General features: G+C 55.2%; 1 protein-coding gene across 3 annotated transcripts in view; it reads left to right on the top strand.

Annotated features, from left to right (window-relative positions):
• Window positions 1–959: 959 nt before the first annotated feature.
• ANO7 (anoctamin 7) overlaps window positions 960–27,210 on the top strand; it is a 69,070-nt gene continuing 42,819 nt past the window's right edge. For all 3 annotated transcript variants that reach the window (XM_069742050.1, XM_069742049.1, XM_069742048.1), the window contains exons 1-6: window positions 960–1,088; window positions 12,874–13,022; window positions 13,105–13,213; window positions 24,109–24,284; window positions 24,367–24,474; window positions 24,717–24,853. In XM_069742050.1, coding sequence (XP_069598151.1) covers window positions 12,897–13,022; window positions 13,105–13,213; window positions 24,109–24,284; window positions 24,367–24,474; window positions 24,717–24,853 — 656 coding nt within the window. In that variant the 5' untranslated portion in view covers window positions 960–1,088; window positions 12,874–12,896. The remainder of the gene's footprint in view (window positions 1,089–12,873; window positions 13,023–13,104; window positions 13,214–24,108; window positions 24,285–24,366; window positions 24,475–24,716; window positions 24,854–27,210) is intronic.

Genomic DNA, 27,210 nt, shown 5'->3' with positions numbered 1-27,210 from the left:
GATACAGCTCAGCAGTCAGTATCACACAGGAGAGGATTAGATACAGCTCAGCAGTCAGTATCACACAGGGGAGGATTAGATACAGCTCAGCAGTCAGTATCACACAGGGGAGGATTAGATACACGGCTCAGCAGTCAGTATCACACAGGAGAGGATTAGATACAGCTCAGCAGACAGTATCACACAGGAGAGGATTAGATACACGGCTCAGCAGTCAGTATCACACAGGAGAGGATTAGATACACGGCTCAGCAGTCAGTATCACACAGGAGAGGATTAGATACACGGCTCAGCAGTCAGTATCACACAGGATAGGATTAGATACACGGCTCAGCAGTCAGTATCACACAGGAGAGGATTAGATACACGGCTCAGCAGTCAGTATCACACAAGAGAGGATTAGATACAGCTCAGCAGTCAGTATCACACAGGAGAGGATTAGATACAGCTCAGCAGTCAGTATCACACAGGAGAGGATTAGATACACGGCTCAGCAGACCGTATCACACAGGGGAGGATTAGATACACGGCTCAGCAGTCAGTATCACACAGGAGAGGATTAGATACACGGCTCAGCAGACAGTATCACACAGGAGAGGATTAGATACAGCTCAGCAGTCAGTATCACACAGGAGAGGATTAGATACACGGCTCAGCAGTCAGTATCACACAGGAGAGGATTAGATACACGGCTCAGCAGACAGTATCACACAGGAGAGGATTAGATACACGGCTCAGCAGACAGTATCACACAGGACAGGATTAGATACACAGCTCAGCAGTCAGTATCACACAGGATAGGATTAGATACACGGCTCAGCAGACAGTATCACACAGGAGAGGATTAGATACACGGCTCAGTAGACAGTATCACACAGGAGAGGATTAGATACACGGCTCAGCGGATGGAATCACATAATAGGCTTGGATACAGTGTCCATATGATGGGGGTGGTACATGTAGCTCAGCATCCTGTGCTGCAGGGAGGAGGTAATGGCCTCTCAGTCTCCGCACTCTTCTCTCCTCCTCCTCATCTTTCCCTGGAGACAGAGTTGCCGCATCTCACAGCCATCAATGCCGGAGCCCAGGTGAGAGGACGCCGCTCCCATCCTCACCCCAGCAGCACCCGGGGGTCTCTATCCCCCCCATACAGCACCGGTCACAGGACCCCTCTATACAGCACCGGTCACAGGACCCCTCTATACAGCACCGGTCACAGGACCCCTCTATACAGCACCGGTCACAGGACCCCTCTATACAGCACCGGTCACAGGACCCCTCTATACTGCACCGGTCACAGGGCCCCTCTATACAGCACCGGTCACAGGGCCCCTCTATACAGCACCGGTCACAGGACCCCTCTATACTGCACCGGTCACAGGACCCCTCTATACAGCACCGGTCACAGGACCCCTCTATACAGCACCGGTCACAGGACCCCTCTATACAGCACCGGTCACAGGGCCCCTCTATACAGCACCGGTCACAGGGACCCTCTATACAGCACCGGTCACAGGACCCCTCTATACAGCACCGGTCACAGGGCCCCTCTATACAGCACCGGTCACAGGGCCCCTCTATACTGCACCGGTCACAGGACCCCTCTATACTGCACCGGTCACAGGACCCCTCTATACTGCACCGGTCACAGGACCCCTCTATACAGCACCGGTCACAGGGCCCCTCTATACAGCACCGGTCACAGGACCCCTCTATACAGCACCGGTCACAGGACCCCTCTATACTGCACCGGTCACAGGACCCCTCTATACAGCACCGGTCACAGGACCCCTCTATACAGCACCGGTCACAGGACCCCTCTATACAGCACCGGTCACAGGACCCCTCTATACTGCACCGGTCACAGGGCCCCTCTATACAGCACCGGTCACAGGACCCCTCTATACTGCACCGGTCACAGGACCCCTCTATACAGCACCGGTCACAGGACCCCTCTATACTGCACCGGTCACAGGACCCCTCTATACAGCACCGGTCACAGGACCCCTCTATACTGCACCGGTCACAGGACCCCTCTATACAGCACCGGTCACAGGGCCCCTCTATACAGCACCGGTCACAGGGCCCCTCTATACAGCACCGGTCACAGGACCCCTCTATACAGCACCGGTCACAGGGCCCCTCTATACTGCACCGGTCACAGGGCCCCTCTATACAGCACCGGTCACAGGACCCCTCTATACAGCACCGGTCACAGGACCCCTCTATACAGCACCGGTCACAGGACCCCTCTATACAGCACCGGTCACAGGGCCCCTCTGTACTGCACCAGTCACAGGGCCCCTCTATACAGCACCGGTCACAGGACCCCTCTATACAGCACCGGTCACAGGACCCCTCTATACAGCACCGGTCACAGGACCCCTCTATACTGCACCGGTCACAGGGCCCCTCTATACAGCACCGGTCACAGGGCCCCTCTATACAGCACCGGTCACAGGACCCCTCTATACAGCACCGGTCACAGGACCCCTCTATACAGCACCGGTCACAGGACCCCTCTATACAGCACCGGTCACAGGGCCCCTCTGTACTGCACCAGTCACAGGGCCCCTCTATACAGCACCGGTCACAGGACCCCTCTATACAGCACCGGTCACAGGACCCCTCTATACAGCACCGGTCACAGGACCCCTCTATACTGCACCGGTCACAGGGCCCCTCTATACAGCACCGGTCACAGGACCCCTCTATACAGCACCGGTCACAGGGCCCCTCTGTACTGCACCAGTCACAGGGCCCCTCTATACAGCACCGGTCACAGGGCCCCTCTATACTGCACCGGTCACAGGACCCCTCTATACAGCACCGGTCACAGGGCCCCTCTATACAGCACCGGTCACAGGGCCCCTCTATACAGCACCGGTCACAGGACCCCTCTATACTGCACCGGTCACAGGGCCCCTCTATACTGCACCGGTCACAGGGCCCCTCTATACAGCACCGGTCACAGGACCCCTCTATACTGCACCGGTCACAGGACCCCTCTATACTGCACCGGTCACAGGACCCCTCTATACAGCACCGGTCACAGGACCCCTCTGTACTGCACCGGTCACAGGGCCCCTCTATACAGCACCGGTCACAGGACCCCTCTATACAGCACCGGTCACAGGACCCCTCTGTACTGCACCGGTCACAGGGCCCCTCTATACAGCACCGGTCACAGGACCCCTCTATACTGCACCGGTCACAGGACCCCTCTATACAGCACCGGTCACAGGACCCCTCTATACAGCACCGGTCACAGGACCCCTCTATACAGCACCGGTCACAGGACCCCTCTATACAGCACCGGTCACAGGACCCCTCTATACAGCACCGGTCACAGGGCCCCTCTATACAGCACCGGTCACAGGGCCCCTCTATACAGCACCGGTCACAGGGCCCCTCTATACAGCACCGGTCACAGGACCCCTCTATACAGCACCGGTCACAGGACCCCCTCTATACAGCACCGGTCACAGGACCCCTCTATACTGCACCGGTCACAGGACCCCTCTATACTGCACCGGTCACAGGACCCCTCTATACTGCACCGGTCACAGGGCCCCTCTGTACTGCACCAGTCACAGGGCCCCTCTATACAGCACCGGTCACAGGACCCCTCTATACAGCACCGGTCACAGGACCCCTCTATACTGCACCGGTCACAGGGCCCCTCTATACTGCACCGGTCACAGGACCCCTCTATACTGCACCGGTCACAGGGCCCCTCTATACAGCACCGGTCACAGGACCCCTCTATACAGCACCGGTCACAGGACCCCTCTATACAGCACCGGTCACAGGGCCCCTCTATACTGCACCGGTCACAGGACCCCTCTATACTGCACCGGTCACAGGACCCCTCTATACTGCACCGGTCACAGGGCCCCTCTATACAGCACCGGTCACAGGACCCCTCTATACTGCACCGGTCACAGGACCCCTCTATACAGCACCGGTCACAGGGCCCCTCTATACTGCACCGGTCACAGGACCCCTCTATACAGCACCGGTCACAGGGCCCCTCTATACAGCACCGGTCACAGGACCCCTCTATACTGCACCGGTCACAGGACCCCTCTATACTGCACCGGTCACAGGGCCCCTCTATACTGCACCGGTCACAGGACCCCTCTACACTGCACCGGTCACAGGGCCCCTCTATACAGCACCGGTCACAGGACCCCTCTATACAGCACCGGTCACAGGACCCCTCTATACAGCAGCGGTCACAGGACCCCTCTATACAGCACCGGTCACAGGGCCCCTCTATACAGCACCGGTCACAGGACCCCTCTGTACAGCACCGGTCACAGGGCCCCTCTGTACAGCACCGGTCACAGGACCCCTCTATACTGCACCGGTCACAGGACCCCTCTATACAGCACCGGTCACAGGACCCCTCTATACAGCACCGGTCACAGGACCCCTCTATACAGCACCGGTCACAGGACCCCTCTATACAGCACCGGTCACAGGACCCCTCTATACTGCACCGGTCACAGGACCCCTCTATACTGCACCGGTCACAGGACCCCTCTATACAGCACCGGTCACAGGACCCCTCTATACAGCACCGGTCACAGGGCCCCTCTATACAGCACCGGTCACAGGACCCCTCTATACTGCACCGGTCACAGGGCCCCTCTATACAGCACCGGTCACAGGACCCCTCTATACAGCAGCGGTCACAGGGCCCCTCTATACAGCACCGGTCACAGGGCCCCTCTATACAGCACCGGTCACAGGGCCCCTCTATACAGCACCGGTCACAGGGCCCCTCTATACAGCACCGGTCACAGGACCCCTCTATACAGCACCGGTCACAGGACCCCTCTATACAGCAGCGGTCACAGGGCCCCTCTATACAGCACCGGTCACAGGGCCCCTCTATACAGCACCGGTCACAGGGCCCCTCTATACAGCACCGGTCACAGGGCCCCTCTGTACAGCACCGGTCACAGGGCCCCTCTGTACAGCACCGGTCACAGGGCCCCTCTATACAGCACCGGTCACAGGGCCCCTCTATACAGCACCGGTCACAGGACCCCTCTATACAGCATCGGTCACAGGACCCCTCTATACAGCACCGGTCACAGGACCCCTCTATACAGCATCGGTCACAGGACCCCTCTATACAGCACCGGTCACAGGACCCCTCTATACAGCACCGGTCACAGGACCCCTCTATACAGCACCGGTCACAGGGCCCCTCTATACAGCACCGGTCACAGGGCCCCTCTATACAGCATCGGTCACAGGACCCCTCTATACAGCACCGGTCACAGGGCCCCTCTATACAGCACCGGTCACAGGGCCCCTCTATACTGCATCGGTCACAGGACCCCTCTATACTGCACCGGTCACAGGACCCCTCTATACAGCACCGGTCACAGGACCCCTCTATACAGCACCGGTCACAGGACCCCTCTATACAGCACCGGTCACAGGACCCCTCTATACAGCACCGGTCACAGGGCCCCTCTATACAGCACCGGTCACAGGGCCCCTCTATACAGCACCGGTCACAGGGCCCCTCTATACAGCACCGGTCACAGGGCCCCTCTATACAGCACCGGTCACAGGGCCCCTCTATACAGCACCGGTCACAGGACCCCTCTATACAGCACCGGTCACAGGACCCCTCTATACAGCACCGGTCACAGGGCCCCTCTATACAGCACCGGTCACAGGACCCCTCTATACTGCACCGGTCACAGGACCCCTCTATACAGCACCGGTCACAGGACCCCTCTATACAGCACCGGTCACAGGACCCCTCTATACAGCACCGGTCACAGGACCCCTCTATACAGCACCGGTCACAGGACCCCTCTATACAGCACCGGTCACAGGGCCCCTCTATACAGCACCGGTCACAGGGCCCCTCTATACAGCACCGGTCACAGGGCCCCTCTATACAGCACCGGTCACAGGACCCCTCTATACAGCACCGGTCACAGGACCCCTCTATACAGCACCGGTCACAGGACCCCTCTATACAGCACCGGTCACAGGGCCCCTCTATACTGCACCGGTCACAGGGCCCCTCTATACAGCACCGGTCACAGGGCCCCTCTATACAGCACCGGTCACAGGACCCCTCTATACAGCACCGGTCACAGGGCCCCTCTATACAGCACCGGTCACAGGACCCCTCTATACAGCACCGGTCACAGGGCCCCTCTATACAGCACCGGTCACAGGACCCCTCTATACTGCACCGGTCACAGGACCCCTCTATACAGCACCGGTCACAGGACCCCTCTATACAGCACCGGTCACAGGGCCCCTCTATACAGCACCGGTCACAGGACCCCTCTATACAGCACCGGTCACAGGGCCCCTCTATACTGCACCGGTCACAGGACCCCTCTATACAGCACCGGTCACAGGACCCCTCTATACAGCACCGGTCACAGGGCCCCTCTATACAGCACCGGTCACAGGACCCCTCTATACAGCATCGGTCACAGGGCCCCTCTATACAGCACCGGTCACAGGACCCCTCTATACAGCATCGGTCACAGGGCCCCTCTATACAGCACCGGTCACAGGACCCCTCTATACTGCACCGGTCACAGGGCCCCTCTATACAGCACCGGTCACAGGACCCCTCTATACTGCACCGGTCACAGGGCCCCTCTATACAGCACCGGTCACAGGACCCCTCTATACAGCACCGGTCACAGGACCCCTCTATACAGCATCGGTCACAGGGCCCCTCTATACAGCACCGGTCACAGGACCCCTCTATACAGCACCGGTCACAGGACCCCTCTATACAGCACCGGTCACAGGGCCCCTCTATACTGCACCGGTCACAGGACCCCTCTATACTGCACCGGTCACAGGATCCCTCTATACAGCACCGGTCACAGGGCCCCTCTATACAGCATCGGTCACAGGGCCCCTCTATACAGCACCGGTCACAGGACCCCTCTATACAGCACCGGTCACAGGACCCCTCTATACAGCACCGGTCACAGGACCCCTCTATACAGCACCGGTCACAGGGCCCCTCTATACTGCACCGGTCACAGGACCCCTCTATACAGCACCGGTCACAGGACCCCTCTATACAGCACCGGTCACAGGACCCCTCTATACTGCATCGGTCACAGGACCCCTCTATACAGCACCGGTCACAGGACCCCTCTATACAGCACCGGTCACAGGACCCCTCTATACTGCACCTGTCACAGGGCCCCTCTATACAGCACCGGTCACAGGACCCCTCTATACTGCACCGGTCACAGGACCCCTCTATACAGCACCGGTCACAGGACCCCTCTATACAGCACCGGTCACAGGGCCCCTCTATACAGCACCGGTCACAGGACCCCTCTATACAGCACCGGTCACAGGACCCCTCTATACAGCACCGGTCACAGGACCCCTCTATACTGCACCGGTCACAGGACCCCTCTATACAGCACCGGTCACAGGACCCCTCTATACTGCATCGGTCACAGGACCCCTCTATACAGCACCGGTCACAGGACCCCTCTATACAGCACCGGTCACAGGACCCCTCTATACTGCACCTGTCACAGGACCCCTCTATACAGCACCGGTCACAGGACCCCTCTATACAGCACCGGTCACAGGGCCCCTCTATACAGCACCGGTCACAGGACCCCTCTATACAGCACCGGTCACAGGGCCCCTCTATACAGCACCGGTCACAGGACCCCTCTATACAGCACCGGTCACAGGGCCCCTCTATACAGCACCGGTCACAGGACCCCTCTATACAGCACCGGTCACAAGGCCCCTCTATACAGCACCGGTCACAGGACCCCTCTATACTGCACCGGTCACAGGGCCCCTCTATACAGCACCGGTCACAGGACCCCTCTATACTGCACCGGTCACAGGGCCCCTCTATACAGCACCGGTCACAGGACCCCTCTATACAGCACCGGTCACAGGACCCCTCTATACAGCACCGGTCACAGGACCCCTCTATACAGCACCGGTCACAGGACCCCTCTATACAGCACCGGTCACAGGACCCCTCTATACAGCACCGGTCACAGGGCCCCTCTATACAGCACCGGTCACAGGACCCCTCTATACTGCAGCGGTCACAGGGCCCCTCTATACAGCACCGGTCACAGGGCCCCTCTATACAGCACCGGTCACAGGACCCCTCTATACAGCACCGGTCACAGGACCCCTCTATACAGCACCGGTCACAGGACCCCTCTATACAGCACCGGTCACAGGGCCCCTCTATACTGCACCGGTCACAGGACCCCTCTATACTGCACCGGTCACAGGACCCCTCTATACTGCACCGGTCACAGGGCCCCTCTATACAGCACCGGTCACAGGGCCCCTCTATACTGCACCGGTCACAGGACCCCTCTATACTGCACCGGTCACAGGACCCCTCTATACAGCACCGGTCACAGGACCCCTCTATACAGCACCGGTCACAGGACCCCTCTATACTGCACCGGTCACAGGACCCCTCTATACAGCACCGGTCACAGGACCCCTCTATACAGCACCGGTCACAGGACCCCTCTATACAGCACCGGTCACAGGGCCCCTCTATACAGCACCGGTCACAGGACCCCTCTATACTGCACCGGTCACAGGACCCCTCTATACAGCACCGGTCACAGGACCCCTCTATACAGCACCGGTCACAGTGCCCCTCTATACAGCACCGGTCACAGGGCCCCTCTATACAGCACCGGTCACAGGACCCCTCTATACAGCACCGGTCACAGGACCCCTCTATACTGCACCGGTCACAGGACCCCTCTATACAGCACCGGTCACAGGACCCCTCTATACAGCACCGGTCACAGTGCCCCTCTATACAGCACCGGTCACAGGGCCCCTCTATACAGCACCGGTCACAGGGCCCCTCTATACAGCACCGGTCACAGGACCCCTCTATACAGCACCGGTCACAGGACCCCTCTATACAGCACCGGTCACAGGACCCCTCTATACAGCACCGGTCACAGGGCCCCTCTATACTGCACCGGTCACAGGGCCCCTCTATACAGCACCGGTCACAGGACCCCTCTATACTGCACCGGTCACAGGGCCCCTCTATACTGCACCGGTCACAGGACCCCTCTATACAGCACCGGTCACAGGACCCCTCTATACTGCACCGGTCACAGGACCCCTCTATACAGCACCGGTCACAGGGCCCCTCTATACTGCACCGGTCACAGGGCCCCTCTATACAGCACCGGTCACAGGACCCCTCTATACTGCATCGGTCACAGGACCCCTCTATACTGCACCGGTCACAGGACCCCTCTATACAGCACCGGTCACAGGACCCCTCTATACTGCACCGGTCACAGGGCCCCTCTATACAGCACCGGTCACAGGACCCCTCTATACTGCACCGGTCACAGGGCCCCTCTATACTGCACCGGTCACAGGGCCCCTCTATACAGCACCGGTCACAGGACCCCTCTATACAGCACCGGTCACAGGACCCCTCTATACAGCACCGGTCACAGGGCCCCTCTATACAGCACCGGTCACAGGACCCCTCTATACTGCATCGGTCACAGGACCCCTCTATACTGCACCTGTCACAGGGCCCCTCTATACAGCACCGGTCACAGGACCCCTCTATACAGCACCGGTCACAGGGCCCCTCTATACAGCACCGGTCACAGGACCCCTCTATACTGCACCTGTCACAGGGCCCCTCTATACAGCACCGGTCACAGGACCCCTCTATACAGCACCGGTCACAGGGCCCCTCTATACAGCACCGGTCACAGGACCCCTCTATACAGCACCGGTCACAGGGCCCCTCTATACAGCACCGGTCACAGGGCCCCTCTATACTGCACCGGTCACAGGACCCCTCTATACTGCACCGGTCACAGGACCCCTCTATACAGCACCGGTCACAGGGCCCCTCTATACAGCACCGGTCACAGGACCCCTCTATACAGCACCGGTCACAGGGCCCCTCTATACTGCACCGGTCACAGGACCCCTCTATACAGCACCGGTCACAGGATCCCTCTATACTGCACCGGTCACAGGACCCCTCTATACTGCACCGGTCACAGGGCCCCTCTATACTGCACCGGTCACAGGACCCCTCTATACAGCACCGGTCACAGGGCCCCTCTATACAGCACCGGTCACAGGACCCCTCTATACAGCACCGGTCACAGGGCCCCTCTATACAGCACCGGTCACAGGGCCCCTCTATACTGCACCGGTCACAGGACCCCTCTATACAGCACCGGTCACAGGACCCCTCTATACTGCACCGGTCACAGGACCCCTCTATACTGCACCGGTCACAGGGCCCCTCTATACTGCACCGGTCACAGGACCCCTCTATACAGCACCGGTCACAGGACCCCTCTATACAGCACCGGTCACAGGGCCCCTCTATACTGCACCGGTCACAGGACCCCTCTATACAGCACCGGTCACAGGACCCCTCTATACTGCACCGGTCACAGGACCCCTCTATACTGCACCGGTCACAGGGCCCCTCTATACTGCACCGGTCACAGGACCCCTCTATACAGCACCGGTCACAGGGCCCCTCTATACAGCACCGGTCACAGGACCCCTCTATACAGCACCGGTCACAGGACCCCTCTATACAGCACCGGTCACAGGGCCCCTCTATACTGCACCGGTCACAGGGCCCCTCTATACTGCATCGGTCACAGGACCCCTCTATACTGCACCGGTCACAGGACCCCTCTATACTGCACCGGTCACAGGGCCCCTCTATACTGCACCGGTCACAGGGCCCCTCTATACTGCACCGGTCACAGGGCCCCTCTATACTGCACCGGTCACAGGACCCCTCTATACAGCACCGGTCACAGGACCCCTCTATACTGCACCGGTCACAGGACCCCTCTATACTGCACCGGTCACAGGGCCCCTCTATACTGCACCGGTCACAGGGCCCCTCTATACTGCACCGGTCACAGGACCCCTCTATACAGCACCGGTCACAGGACCCCTCTATACTGCACCGGTCACAGGACCCCTCTATACAGCACCGGTCACAGGGCCCCTCTATACTGCACCGGTCACAGGGCCCCTCTATACTGCACCGGTCACAGGACCCCTCTATACAGCACCGGTCACAGGACCCCTCTATACTGCACCGGTCACAGGACCCCTCTATACAGCACCGGTCACAGGACCCCTCTATACTGCACCGGTCACAGGACCCCTCTATACAGCACCGGTCACAGGGCCCCTCTATACTGCACCGGTCACAGGACCCCTCTATACTGCACCGGTCACAGGACCCCTCTATACTGCACCGGTCACAGGACCCCTCTATACAGCACCGGTCACAGGACCCCTCTATACTGCACCGGTCACAGGACCCCTCTATACAGCACCGGTCACAGGACCCCTCTATACTGCACCGGTCACAGGACCCCTCTATACAGCACCGGTCACAGGACCCCTCTATACAGCACCGGTCACAGGACCCCTCTATACTGCACCGGTCACAGGGCCCCTCTATACAGCACCGGTCACAGGGCCCCTCTATACTGCACCGGTCACAGGGCCCCTCTATACAGCACCGGTCACAGGACCCCTCTATACTGCACCGGTCACAGGGCCCCTCTATACAGCACCGGTCACAGGACCCCTCTATACAGCACCGGTCACAGGACCCCTCTATACAGCATCGGTCACAGGACCCCTCTATACAGCACCGGTCACAGGGCCCCTCTATACAGCACCGGTCACAGGGCCCCTCTATACAGCACCGGTCACAGGACCCCTCTATACAGCACCGGTCACAGGGCCCCTCTATACTGCACCGGTCACAGGACCCCTCTATACAGCACCGGTCACAGGGCCCCTCTATACAGCACCGGTCACAGGGCCCCTCTATACTGCACCGGTCACAGGGCCCCTCTATACAGCACCGGTCACAGGACCCCTCTATACTGCACCGGTCACAGGACCCCTCTATACTGCACCGGTCACAGGACCCCTCTATACTGCACCGGTCACAGGACCCCTCTATACAGCACCGGTCACAGGACCCCTCTATACAGCACCGGTCACAGGACCCCTCTATACAGCACCGGTCACAGGACCCCTCTATACTGCACCGGTCACAGGACCCCTCTATACTGCACCGGTCACAGGACCCCTCTATACAGCACCGGTCACAGGGCCCCTCTATACAGCACCGGTCACAGGGCCCCTCTATACAGCACCGGTCACAGGGCCCCTCTATACAGCACCGGTCACAGGGCCCCTCTATACTGCACCGGTCACAGGACCCCTCTATACAGCACCGGTCACAGGACCCCTCTATACTGCACCGGTCACAGGACCCCTCTATACAGCACCGGTCACAGGGCCCCTCTATACTGCACCGGTCACAGGGCCCCTCTATACAGCACCGGTCACAGGGCCCCTCTATACAGCACCGGTCACAGGACCCCTCTATACTGCACCGGTCACAGGGCCCCTCTATACAGCACCGGTCACAGGACCCCTCTATACAGCACCGGTCACAGGACCCCTCTATACAGCACCGGTCACAGGGCCCCTCTATACTGCACCGGTCACAGGACCCCTCTATACTGCACCGGTCACAGGGCCCCTCTATACAGCACCGGTCACAGGGCCCCTCTATACAGCACCGGTCACAGGACCCCTCTATACAGCACCGGTCACAGGACCCCTCTATACAGCACCGGTCACAGGACCCCTCTATACAGCACCGGTCACAGGGCCCCTCTATACTGCACCGGTCACAGGACCCCTCTATACAGCACCGGTCACAGGGCCCCTCCGTATTTCGTGCCCCTCCGTGTTTCGTGCTCCTCCTGACCGCTCCTCCGCTCTCTATATCAGGGGCAGGCAGCAGAGCAGCAGACATGTTTCGGAGGAAGCTTTCGGACTGGTCGGACCTGGACACCAGCTCACTGGTTGATCTGGAGACAGAGGGAGGAGAAATACTCGGCGAGTCCCCGGGACCCGCACATAACGGAGGCGGCGGATATGTAAGTATATATATATATATATATAGGTGGTGGGTGAGCGGAAGAGCGTAGAGCAGTATATCACAAATTGTTCTGTGTGCAGTACAGAGAGGAAGATGACGAAGATGAAGATCCAATATACATCCCATGTACGGAGTACTACAGAGCCCAGCACCGCGGAAACTTCTTCAAAGATGGGAAAACAACGATTGGTGAGAGCAATAAGTCAGATATATCAAGAAGAAAGGAAGTGGTACTATGCAGTGTATACAGTATATACAGGATAAGAGGCAGAAGTCTGCAGAATAAGGGGCAGGAGTGTGGAGAATAAGGGGCAGGAGTCTGGAGGATAAGGGGCAGGAGTGTGGAAAATAAGGGGCAGGAGTGTGGAGAATAAGGGGCAGGAGTGCGGAGAATAAGGGGCAGGAGTCTGGAGGATAAGGGGCAGCAGTGTGGAGGATAAGGGGCAGGAGTGTGGAGAATAAGGGGCAGTAGTCTGGAGAATAAGGGGCATGAGTCTGGAGAATAAGGGGCAGGAGTGTGGAGAATAAGGGGTAGGAGTCTGGAGGATAAGGGGCAGGAGTGTGGAGGATAAGGGGCAGGAGTGTGGAGGATAAGGGGCAGGAGTGTGGAGGATAAGGGGCAGGAGTGTGGAGAATAAGGGGCAGGAGTGTGGAGGATAAGGGGCAGGAGTGTGGAGAATAAGGGGCAGGAGTGTGGAGAATAAGGGGCAGGAGTGCGGAGAATAAGGGGCAGGAGTGTGGAGGATAAGGGGCAGGAGTCTGGAGGATAAGGGGCAGGAGTCTGGAGAATAAGGGGCAGGAGTGTGGAGAATAAGGGGCCGGAGTGTGGAGAATAAGGGGCAGTAGTCTGGAGAATAAGGGGCATGAGTCTGGAGAATAAGGGGCAGGAGTGTGGAGAATAAGGGGTAGGAGTCTGGAGGATAAGGGGCAGGAGTGTGGAGGATAAGGGGCAGGAGTGTGGAGGATAAGGGGCAGGAGTGTGGAGGATAAGGGGCAGGAGTGTGGAGAATAAGGGGCAGGAGTGTGGAGAATAAGGGGCAGGAGTGTGGAGGATAAGGGGCAGGAGTCTGGAGGATAAGGGGCAGGAGTCTGGAGAATAAGGGGCAGGAGTGTGGAGAATAAGGGGCAGGAGTGTGGAGAATAAGGGGCAGGAGTGTGGAGAATAAGGGGCAGGAGTGTGGAGGATAAGGGGCAGGAGTGTGGAGGATAAGGGGCAGGAGTGTGGAGAATAAGGGGCAGGAGTGTGGAGAATAAGGGGCAGGAGTGTGGAGAATAAGGAGCAGGAGTCTGGAGAATAAGGGGCAGGAGTCTGGAGAATAAGGGGCAGGAGTCTGGAGAATAAGGGGCAGGAGTGTGGAGAATAAGGGGCCGGAGTGTGGAGAATAAGGGGCAGGAGTCTGGAGAATAAGGGGCAGGAGTGTGGAGAATAAGGGGCCGGAGTCTGGAGAATAAGGGGCAGGAGTGTGGAGAATAAGGGGCCGGAGTGTGGAGAATAAGGGGCCGGAGTCTGGAGAATAAGGGGCCGGAGTGTGGAGAATAAGGGGCCGGAGTGTGGAGAATAAGGGTCAGAAGTCTAGAGAATAAGGGGCAGGAGTCTGGAGAATAAGGGGCAGGAGTCTGGAGAATAAGGGGCAGGAGTGTGGAGGATAAGGGGCAGGAGTGTGGAGAATAAGGGGCAGTAGTCTGGAGAATAAGGGGCATGAGTCTGGAGAATAAGGGGCAGGAGTGTGGAGAATAAGGGGTAGGAGTCTGGAGGATAAGGGGCAGGAGTGTGGAGGATAAGGGGCAGGAGTGTGGAGGATAAGGGGCAGGAGTGTGGAGGATAAGGGGCAGGAGTGTGGAGAATAAGGGGCAGGAGTGTGGAGAATAAGGGGCAGGAGTGTGGAGGATAAGGGGCAGGAGTCTGGAGGATAAGGGGCAGGAGTCTGGAGAATAAGGGGCAGGAGTGTGGAGAATAAGGGGCAGGAGTGTGGAGAATAAGGGGCAGGAGTGTGGAGAATAAGGGGCAGGAGTGTGGAGGATAAGGGGCAGGAGTGTGGAGAATAAGGGGCCGGAGTCTGGAGAATAAGGGGCAGGAGTGTGGAGAATAAGGGGTAGGAGTCTGGAGGATAAGGGGCAGGAGTGTGGAGGATAAGGGGCAGGAGTGTGGAGGATAAGGGGCAGGAGTGTGGAGGATAAGGGGCAGGAGTGTGGAGAATAAGGGGCAGGAGTGTGGAGAATAAGGGGCAGGAGTGTGGAGAATAAGGGTCAGAAGTCTAGAGAATAAGGGGCAGGAGTCTGGAGGATAAGGGGCAGGAGTCTGGAGAATAAGGGGCAGGAGTGTGGAGGATAAGGGGCAGGAGTGTGGAGAATAAGGGGCAGTAGTCTGGAGAATAAGGGGCATGAGTCTGGAGAATAAGGGGCAGGAGTGTGGAGAATAAGGGGTAGGAGTCTGGAGGATAAGGGGCAGGAGTGTGGAGGATAAGGGGCAGGAGTGTGGAGGATAAGGGGCAGGAGTGTGGAGGATAAGGGGCAGGAGTGTGGAGAATAAGGGGCAGGAGTGTGGAGAATAAGGGGCAGGAGTGTGGAGGATAAGGGGCAGGAGTCTGGAGGATAAGGGGCAGGAGTCTGGAGAATAAGGGGCAGGAGTGTGGAGAATAAGGGGCAGGAGTGTGGAGAATAAGGGGCAGGAGTGTGGAGAATAAGGGGCAGGAGTGTGGAGGATAAGGGGCAGGAGTGTGGAGGATAAGGGGCAGGAGTGTGGAGAATAAGGGGCAGGAGTGTGGAGAATAAGGGGCAGGAGTGTGGAGAATAAGGAGCAGGAGTCTGGAGAATAAGGGGCAGGAGTCTGGAGAATAAGGGGCAGGAGTCTGGAGAATAAGGGGCAGGAGTGTGGAGAATAAGGGGCCGGAGTGTGGAGAATAAGGGGCAGGAGTCTGGAGAATAAGGGGCAGGAGTGTGGAGAATAAGGGGCAGGAGTGTGGAGAATAAGGGGCAGGAGTGTGGAGAATAAGGAGCAGGAGTCTGGAGAATAAGGGGCAGGAGTCTGGAGAATAAGGGGCAGGAGTCTGGAGAATAAGGGGCAGGAGTGTGGAGAATAAGGGGCCGGAGTGTGGAGAATAAGGGGCAGGAGTCTGGAGAATAAGGGGCAGGAGTGTGGAGAATAAGGGGCCGGAGTCTGGAGAATAAGGGGCAGGAGTGTGGAGAATAAGGGGCCGGAGTGTGGAGAATAAGGGGCCGGAGTCTGGAGAATAAGGGGCCGGAGTGTGGAGAATAAGGGGCCGGAGTGTGGAGAATAAGGGTCAGAAGTCTAGAGAATAAGGGGCAGGAGTCTGGAGAATAAGGGGCAGGAGTCTGGAGAATAAGGCTAGGTTCACATTGCGATAGTGGGTGTCCGCTGACGGAATCCGTTTCATAGCGGCACTAATGCTATGTAACGGATCCGTTAGCGCACCCATTGACCGCAATTATGTAGCGCATTGCTAACGCATGCCATTATTGGCACGCGTTAGCGATGTGCCGTTATTTTGTGACGAACCTCGAACGCTGTCTGCAGCGTTTTTGGGTCCGTTCTCGCTAGCGCAGATCGGGCATCTGCGCTAGCGCGATCGCTAAACGCGATCCCTTTTTGGACATTGCGTTAACGCAGTCCGTTAGCGTATGCGCTAAACAGACTGCACTAACGCAATGTGAACCTAGCCTAAGGGTCAGAAGTCTAGAGAATAAGGGGCAGGAGTCTGGAGGATAAGGGGCAGGAGTCTGGAGAATAAGGGGCCGGAGTGTGGAGAATAAGGGGCCGGAGTGTGGAGAATAAGGGTCAGAAGTCTAGAGAATAAGGGGCAGGAGTCTGGAGGATAAGGGGCAGGAGTCTGGAGAATAAGGGGCAGGAGTGTGGAGGATAAGGGGCAGGAGTGTGGAGAATAAGGGGCAGTAGTCTGGAGAATAAGGGGCATGAGTCTGGAGAATAAGGGGCAGGAGTGTGGAGAATAAGGGGTAGGAGTCTGGAGGATAAGGGGCAGGAGTGTGGAGGATAAGGGGCAGGAGTGTGGAGGATAAGGGGCAGGAGTGTGGAGGATAAGGGGCAGGAGTGTGGAGAATAAGGGGCAGGAGTGTGGAGAATAAGGGGCAGGAGTGTGGAGGATAAGGGGCAGGAGTCTGGAGGATAAGGGGCAGGAGTCTGGAGAATAAGGGGCAGGAGTGTGGAGAATAAGGGGCAGGAGTGTGGAGAATAAGGGGCAGGAGTGTGGAGAATAAGGGGCAGGAGTGTGGAGGATAAGGGGCAGGAGTGTGGAGGATAAGGGGCAGGAGTGTGGAGAATAAGGGGCAGGAGTGTGGAGAATAAGGGGCAGGAGTGTGGAGAATAAGGAGCAGGAGTCTGGAGAATAAGGGGCAGGAGTCTGGAGAATAAGGGGCAGGAGTCTGGAGAATAAGGGGCAGGAGTGTGGAGAATAAGGGGCCGGAGTGTGGAGAATAAGGGGCAGGAGTCTGGAGAATAAGGGGCAGGAGTGTGGAGAATAAGGGGCCGGAGTCTGGAGAATAAGGGGCAGGAGTGTGGAGAATAAGGGGCCGGAGTGTGGAGAATAAGGGGCCGGAGTCTGGAGAATAAGGGGCCGGAGTGTGGAGAATAAGGGGCCGGAGTGTGGAGAATAAGGGTCAGAAGTCTAGAGAATAAGGGGCAGGAGTCTGGAGAATAAGGGGCAGGAGTCTGGAGAATAAGGCTAGGTTCACATTGCGATAGTGGGTGTCCGCTGACGGAATCCGTTTCATAGCGGCACTAATGCTATGTAACGGATCCGTTAGCGCACCCATTGACCGCAATTATGTAGCGCATTGCTAACGCATGCCATTATTGGCACGCGTTAGCGATGTGCCGTTATTTTGTGACGAACCTCGAACGCTGTCTGCAGCGTTTTTGGGTCCGTTCTCGCTAGCGCAGATCGGGCATCTGCGCTAGCGCGATCCCTTTTTGGACATTGCGTTAACGCAGTCCGTTAGCGTATGCGCTAAACAGACTGCACTAACGCAATGTGAACCTAGCCTAAGGGGCAGAAGTCTATGCGGCCTCCTTTACCCAGGACATGCGGTTTGACCACAGCTACTACTGGTATTCCCAGAAAGTTGTCCACATTCGAAACACCACTTCTGGTAGTTCAACTCACTTGGCGGTACACGGAAGTAGAAAACAGGAACACTGTCTCTTTAAGTCTTCAGTTGGTTTATTATGTGGCAGCATAAACCAACAATAATTGTAAAGTAAACACAGCTCTTCAGGTAAAAACAGGAAAATAGCAAAGGAAACAAAATGCTATAACAGAGTCCATACGTTGCGCGTAATCAGGGCCGGCGTCAGCACCCGGCGCACCTGGGCAAATGCCGGGGCCCTGGGGAGAGAGGGGGGCCCACTCAGGCTGTCATAGATACAGCTGGGAGAGCAGAGCAGGAGATAACGTGCTCTCTCTGCCCACAAAGTCACTGCTGGCTGCGTTCTCTTAACCCCTATGTGCCAGCTCTGACACAAGCATCTTCTCACTCAGTCAGTGCAGCCAGGCAGGCACACATAGGGGTTAACAGAAGGCAGCCAGTGTGACATTGTGGGCGGAGAGAGCACCTTCTCTGCTCTCCCCCCTGGGTGGCTGCAGTGCTGAGCTGAACTTATCAGGCAGATTCTGGAGGAGCTCCTACCAGTGCCTGAGTGAGTGCTATGGTATCCAGCAGTGGTTGCAGTTGGTCTTATGCCTCAGTCTGCTGCTGTCTCCGCTGCCTAAAAATGTGGGTGATGTCTGGAGGAGCAGCTGGTGGGGTGCAGCCTGCAACCTGCAGCCACCCAGCTCTCCCAGAATACATGCATGCTGCACCAAACCTGCACCAGTGGGGTAGGAAGAAGCTTAACCCCTTCCCATCTGTATGAAGGTTATTGCTGAACCTTAAAGATAACAATCCGACCCGCATAAATGGTGTTAACCAGATGCCAGGAGGAAGGGGAGCTGCTGCCATGGATAAAACTGAGCTGTGGGCTGTAGGTTGGGGCCCCGTGGCCCCAGGCTGGTGACTGGAGGGACTCTGCCCAGTGCTGGCATGTGGCTGATTTCTGCTCCGGAGTCTCAGCTTCTCTCCTCCATGTCACACTGTGCAGTCACAGCAACATTGGTTGTCTCTGTCCAGGTCCCAGCAGCTGCCACTGCTCCCACCAAGGACATGGCATCACTTAACCCTTCCCCTGCAGCCATCGGCAACAAATCCACATTATTCCTTGATTAAATCAGGTTCCAACCCAATAAAGGAGCAGACATTTCCTGCTGCCATTAGGTCCGGGAGGGGGTGACATTGGCTGCCCTGCTACTCTGTAGTGGGGGGTGACAAGTGTAACATGGGGTAACGATGAAAGAGAAATGCACAGGATAATAGTGAGAGCGACAGAGGGCAGTGTATGGTATGGAGCAGTCAGGGGGTGGGCTGCAGGATCCCCCCATACTGTACATGACTGCTCGGGACAGGGAGGCGTTTAATGAGGTTCTAATGACGGGGCACTAATTGGGTCATTAGGGTTTGTGGAAAGGATTCAGCATCAGGTCCCTCATTAATGCCCGAGCCGCCTGTTACTTTGTAGCACAGATCTGTTGGGGCCGCAAAACCAAACAACGTTGTTTATGTAGAAAAGTCTTTGTTTCATAGAAAAACTCAAAACAGAAGAGATTTTCTGATACAACAACACCCTGCTCACGACACTGCACAGCACTTCTCCTGTATATATACACTGCACAGCACCTCTCCCCCTGTATATATACACTGCACAGCACTTCTCCTGTATATGTACACTGCACAGCACCTTTCCTCCTGTCCTATATATACACTGCCCAGCACCTTTCCTCCTGTATGCATACACTGCACAGCACCTCTCCTGTGTATATATACACTGCACAGCACCTTTCCTCCTGTATATATGCACACTGCACAATACCACTCCTCCTGTCCTGTATATATACACTGCACAGTACCACTCCTCCTGTCCTGTATATATACACTGCACAGTACCCCTCCTCCTGTCCTGTATATATACACTGCACAGTACCCCTCTTCCTGTCCTGTATATATACACTGCAGAATTTACAATAGCTGTCACTCATGTAAGAAGTGAAATCTGGCATTGTACTATACATTTATCTGCCGTATCTGTGCATCATAAATGTTGTCATAATGTATGTGTTAAAGGGGGGGGCCCACTGAGACTCTTTCGCCCGGGGCCCTCGAAAACCTGGAGCCGGCCCTGCGCGTAACATCCCGATCTGGAGCAATACAGGTTCAGTCTTTCCTCCACAAGGCACAAACCACTGGAGACTCCTCCCTCCGGTTTTGTTGACCAATCACTGCCTCTTAAGCCCAACTATTTAAGCCCCAGACATGTGACTCCTCCCCCATGTGACTGAACACCTGACTGTGACATCACACAGGTCCTGTCAGCACACAGGTCCTGTCAGCACACAGCGGCGTGGGCTCTGCAGGTGGAGATAAGCTGGACATCCTCCCACCCACTCTATAGATGTCCACGTAAAAAAACCAGCTCATTTAGGCACTTGGCTTAATCCATGCAGTGTGCTGGAGGAGAATCCTCGGGGTTTCACATCACTGAAGCCATTAATCGTATTGACACATATCTCTCCTCCGGTACTGTACCACTGACTTTGTCACAGGGGCAGTCACATTTTCACACAGGACCCTGTAGGTTTGGATTTCTTTTTCTCTTAATAATAAACTGCATTTTGTGATTACTTGTGTTAATAATCTAATATTTACATTTATTTGGTGATTGGAAACATTTAAGTGTGATAAACATGCAAAAGAATAGGAAATCAGGAAGCGGGCAAAGACTTGTTCACACCACTCTGCACTTATGAAAATCACCAGATGGATAGACATGGCAATGAAATAATGATATGAAATCGTAAATGGAAACTATATTTTCACAACCTCTGGATTATTCCGTCTGGAATCTGAGTCTCATGCAGAAATCCCGGCCCCTCCGGCCTCAGCTGCCATCACTGAGTTTATTAATGGTCGTCTGAGGACGGTTCTGCGACTGAATGTACAAATCACCAGCTCCTGTGTAATCACTGACCAGTGACCTGCCCGATGTGCTCAATGGAGACAAGTCCGGAGACGCTGCCAGCAGCTCCTGTGTAATCACCGACCAGTGACCTCCCTGATGGGCTCAATGGAGATAAGTCCGGAGATGCTGCCAGCAGCTCCTGTGTAATCACCGACCAGTGACCTCCCTGATGGGCTCAATGGAGATAAGTCCGGAGACGCTGCCTGCAACTCCTGTGTTATCACCGACCAGTGACCTCCCCGATGTGCTCGATGGAGACAAGAACTGAGATGCTGCCTTCAGCTCCTGTGTAATCACCGACCAGTGGCCTTCCCGATGTGCTCGATGGAGACAAGAACTGAGATGCTGCCTGCAGCTCCTGTGTAATCACCAACCAGTGACCTCCCCGATGTGCTCGATGGAGACAAGAACTGAGATGCTGCCTGCAGCTCCTGTGTAATCACCAACCAGTGACCTCCCCGATGTGCTCGATGGAGACAAGTCCTGAGATGCTGCCGGCAGCTCCTGTGTATTCACCGACCAGTGACCTCTCTGATGGGCTCAATGGAGATAAGTCCGGAGACGCTGCCTGCAACTCCTGTGTTATCACCGACCAGTGACCTCCCCGATGTGCTCGATGGAGACAAGAACTGAGATGCTGCCGGCAGCTCCTGTGTATTCACCGACCAGTGACCTCCCCGATGTGCTCGATGGAGACAAGAACTGAGATGCTGCCTTCAGCTCCTGTGTAATCACCGACCAGTGGCCTTCCCGATGTGCTCGATGGAGACAAGAACTGAGATGCTGCCTGCAACTCCTGTGTAATCACCAACCAGTGACCTCCCCGATGTGCTCGATGGAGACAAGTCCTGAGATGCTGCCGGCAGCTCCTGTGTATTCACCGACCAGTGACCTCTCCGATGTGCTCGATGGAGACAAGAACTGAGATGCTGCCTTCAGCTCCTGTGTAATCACCGACCAGTGGCCTTCCCGATGTGCTCGATGGAGACAAGAACTGAGATGCTGCCTGCAGCTCCTGTGTAATCACCAACCAGTGACCTCCCCGATGTGCTCGATGGAGACAAGTCCTGAGATGCTGCCGGCAGCTCCTGTGTTATCACCGACCAGTGACCTCTCCGATTTGCTCGATTGAGACAAGTATCGGGATGTTGCCAGCAGGTCCTGTGTACTCACCGACCAGTGACGTCCCGATGTGCCCGATAATAATAATAATAATAATAATCTTTATTTATATAGCGCCAACATATTCCGCAGCACTTTACAGTTTAACAGTTTCAAACACAACAGACATAAGTAACAACATTAACAATACAATAATTAAAGCACAATAAGCCGCCCCTGCTGGTGAGAGCTTACAATCTACAATGAGGTGGGGGAGATGCAAAGTACAGGTGTGTATTTACAATGATGTATTTACAATGAGGGTCCGGCCATCTTCAGGGGGTGGGGGATAGATGGAGATAGTGAATGGGCTACACACACATAAACATGAGTTTGATTAGTGAACGTGATAGGCTGCTCTGAACAAATGTGTTTTGAGCGAGCGCCTAAAACTATGCAAATTGTGGATGGTCCTATTATCTTTGGGTAGAGCATTCCAGAGGATTGGCGCAGCACGGGAGAAGTCTTGGAGTCGGGAGTGGGAGGTACGGATTAGTGCAGAGGTTAATCGAAAGTCATTTGCAGAGCGCAGTGGTCGGTTAGGCTGATAGACAGAAGTGAGGGAGGAGATGTATGGGGGGCCGTACTGTGGAGAGCTTTGTGGGTGAGAACAAGTACTTTGAATTGTATCCTGTAATGAATGGGCAGCCAGGGTAACGACTGGCGAAGAGCGGACGCGTCCGAGTAACGATTAGCCAGATGGACGACCCTGGCTGCTGCATTAAGGATGGACTGGAGAGGGGAAAGTCGAGTGAGGGGGAGGCCAATTAATAGAGCGTTGCAGTAGTCCAGGCGGGAGTGGATCAGGGCGACAGTGAGGGGTTTTGTTGTTTCCATGGTGAGAAACGGTCGGATTCTAGAGATGTTCTTTAGGTGTAAGCGGCACGAGCGGGCAAGAGATTGTATGTGGGAGGTGAAGGAGAGATCGGAGTCAAACATAACACCCAGACAGCGCACCTGCTGCCGGGGTGTTATTATGGTGCCACCCACGGAGAGGGAAACGTCAGATTTAGGGAGGTTAGTAGATGGTGGGAGCAGAAGAAGTTCAGATTTGGAGAGGTTGAGTTTCAGACAGAGAGCGGACATGATGTTGGAGACTGCGGACAGACAGTCAGTGGCGTTCTGTAGTACAGCGGGGGTAAGCACAGATGGAGACAAGTCCGGAAACGCTGCCTGCATCTCCTGTGTACTCACCGACCAGTGACCTCTCCGATGTGCCCGATGGAGACAAGTCCTGAAACGCTGCTGGCAGCTCCTGTGTAATCACCGACCAGTGACCTCTCCGATGTGCCCGATGGAGACAAGTCCTGAAACGCTGCTGGCAGCTCCTGTGTAATCACCGACCAGTGACCTCTCCGATGTGCCCGATGGAGACAAGTCCAGAGAAGTTGCCAGCAGGTCCTGTGTAATCACCGACCAGTAACGTCCCAATGTGCCCAATGGAGACAATTGGACTTGTGTCCACTGAGCACATAAGGAAGGTCACTAGTTGGTGATTACACAGGAGCTGCCGGCAGCGGATCTGGTGATTTGTACATTCAGCCGCAGAACCTTCCTCAGACGACCATTAATAACCTCTGATCGCAGCCGAGGCCGGAGGGGCCGGGACTTCTGCACAAGGTTCAGACTCAGGACTGAATAATCTAAATGTGAGAATTGTGTTTCCATGTTTCATCATTTGCAGATTAGTGACGCATCCATCTTGTGATTTCGGTCATTCCCGTCTCCATCCCGGGGTCATGGTCCCTATGATGAGGGGTGACTGTATACATAGCCCTGTGTTTACCGTTATTATTATTATTGGGGGATTTTGTGCTGCTGTTTTGTCACCTTTTTGCAGACTTTGTTCTTGTTTGGGAGGAGAAACTTTCTTCCAAGAAGCACAAGACAGAGAAATCCTCAAAAAGACCTGAGCATCGTGGCCACGGGGGCAGAGCAAGGGGCAAAGCCACGTACGAGAATCACCGGAGGCGCTTCCACCGCAACCTGCTGAAGGCTGGCCTCCTGTGTGAGAAGGTGAGGCCAGGGACACATGGAGGGTCCCCTGATTGTGGCCGACACATGAGGCCCCACTCACACTGATCATATCCCCGTACAGGAGCAGACTCTGAGCGAGCGAAGATCTCTGCACTATCTGAAGCTTAGCGCCCCCTGGGATGTGCTGGTGTACTACGCTGAGGAGCTGTGCATGCGGGCCCCGCTACAGGTCAGGCTGCATCAGTTCCTATTCAGTGGCCCCTGGAATATCTGGGAATAGGGCCCGGATTGCTGTGAGCGCCACAAGTAATTTTTTTGGGGGGTGGTAAAATGTAAAATCACAAACCTTTATGCCCGCCATCCAGGGTTGGAGGCATCCTCTGCACCTGCCCAAGGGGGGAGGCAATTGACAACTACTTTTAACAATGTTTGACTGAGGGCAGAGGTTGTCGCTATTGTGTCCTCCATCAGGCCCAGCCAAATCCAGACAACAACACATCGGACAGATTCCTCCAGAGGCTGCACCTGCCCAACCCCATGTACCAGCACGTCCCCAACAAGCCACTGGATTACTACACCTGCACATTCCGCAAATCCAAGCTGCAGAGGTGAGACCCGACCGAATAACCAGGTATCACTGACCCGAGAGGGCGGGAATGGCGAGGAGCAAATCACGACACTGACCCGAAATCCTTACTAAACCGTGCACTTCCATTATGTCACGAGGCTCCCGCGACAGTGCGGAGCCAGAAGGCAGCAGCGTCTGATTGCTCCTACTCCCAACACTGAGAAGAAGCACTTCTCCTTCATTTTAAATGTGTTTATTTCTTCTGGCAGAACAGGGGTTAATCGGCCATGTTGGAAATCCCTGTGCTCACAGCTGAGCTCGGATAGCCACTCCTTTTCCCTTTATAATCTGGGCTCTGATACAAATCCTTGTCAGAGCTAGCATTTGTTGCATGGCTAATGGACGGAGAGGAGCACATATGAGAAGGAGAGTTTGAGGAGTTATCTGTGACTGTTGCTTGGTTTGTATGTGTGGTAATTCCTATCCTTCTCTATTTTGGTTTACTCCCCTACCTCCACACCCCGGTGCATTCCTCTGTTACATGTGCGTGAATGTTTTGTATGCCTGGAGTTTTCTGTTAGCCCTTATCTGTGTTGCATTGTTTGTCGGGTTGGTGTACTACGGTGCAAAGTAGCGCAACCTCTTCCGTGGATGGGGGAGGAGAACAGACGGAGGGTTAACTCAGGAGATAAAGCAAGGGCGGAGACCCGGCATATGCGCCATCTGAAGAATTCAGTGGAGCAGGGTGAGCTACGGTGCCCCCTAGTGTTAGGGACAGGAGAGGAGCCCCTGGTCCTAGGTCACCCAACAGATGTGTGATGACACATTACTGATCCTGAGTTACATCCTGTATTATACTCCAGAGCTGCACTCACTATTCTGCTGGTGCAGTCACTGTGTACATACATTACATTACTGATCCTGAGTTACATCCTGTATTATACTCCAGAGCTGCACTCACTATTCTGCTGGTGCAGTCACTGTGTACATACATTACATTACTGACCCTGAGTTACATCCTGTATTATACCCAGAGCTGCACTCACTATTCTGGTGCAGTCACTGTGCACATACATTACATTACTGACCCTGAGTTACATCCTGTATTATACCCTAGAGCTGCACTCACTATTCTGGTGCAGTCACTGTGTACATACATTACATTACTGATCCTGAGTTACCTCCTGTATTATACCTCAGAGCTGCACTCACTATTCTGCTGGTGCAGTCACTGTGTACATACATTACATTACTGATCCTGAGTTAACTCCTGTATTATACTCCAGAGCTGCACTCACTATTCTGCTGGTGCAGTCACTGTGTACATACATTACATTACTGATCCTGAGTTACCTCCTGTATTATACCTCAGAGCTGCACTCACTATTCTGCTGGTGCAGTCACTGTGTACATACATTACATTACTGATCCTGAGTTACCTCCTGTATTATACCTCAGAGCTGCACTCCCTATTCTGCTGGTGCAGTCACTGTGCACATACATTACATTACTAACCCTGAGTTACATCCTGTATTATACCCAGAGCTGCACTCACTATTCTGCTGGTGCAGTCACTGTGTACATACATTACATTACTGATCCTGAGTTACCTCCTGTATTATACTCCAGAGCTGCACTCACTATTCTGCTGGTGCAGTCACTGTGTACATACATTACATTACTGATCCTGAGTTACCTCCTGTATTATACTCCAGAGCTGCACTCACTATTCTGCTGGTGCAGTCACTGTGTACATACATTACATTACTGATCCTGAGTTAACTCCTGTATTATACTCCAGAGCTGCACTCACTATTCTGCTGGTGCAGTCACTGTGTACATACATTACATTACTGATCCTGAGTTACCTCCTGTATTATACTCCAGAGCTGCACTCACTATTCTGCTGGTGCAGTCACTGTGTACATACATTACATTACTGATCCTGAGTTACCTCCTGTATTATACCCCAGAGCTGCACTCACTATTCTGCTGGTGCAGTCACTGTGTACATACATTACATTACTGATCCTGAGTTACATCCTGTATTATACCCCAGAGCTGCACTCACTATTCTGCTGGTGCAGTCACTGTGTACATACATTACATTACAGATCCGGAGTTACCTCCAGTATTATACTCCCAGAGCTGCACTCACTATTCTGCTGGTGCAGTCACTGTGTACATACATTACATTACTGATCCTGAGTTACATCCTGTATTATACCCCAGAGCTGCACTCACTATTCTGCTGGTGCAGTCACTGTGTACATACATTACATTACTGATCCTGAGTTACCTCCTGTATTATACCTCAGAGCTGCACTCACTATTCTGCTGGTGCAGTCACTGTGTACATACATTACATTACTGATCCTGAGTTACCTCCTGTATTAT

The sequence above is a fragment of the Ranitomeya imitator genome, chromosome 10 (assembly GCF_032444005.1).
Source record: "Ranitomeya imitator isolate aRanImi1 chromosome 10, aRanImi1.pri, whole genome shotgun sequence".
NCBI classification, from domain to species: Eukaryota; Metazoa; Chordata; class Amphibia; order Anura; family Dendrobatidae; genus Ranitomeya; species Ranitomeya imitator.
The sequence above is the reverse complement of the archived record's forward strand: the minus strand, read 5'-3'. Positions and strand labels throughout refer to the sequence as shown.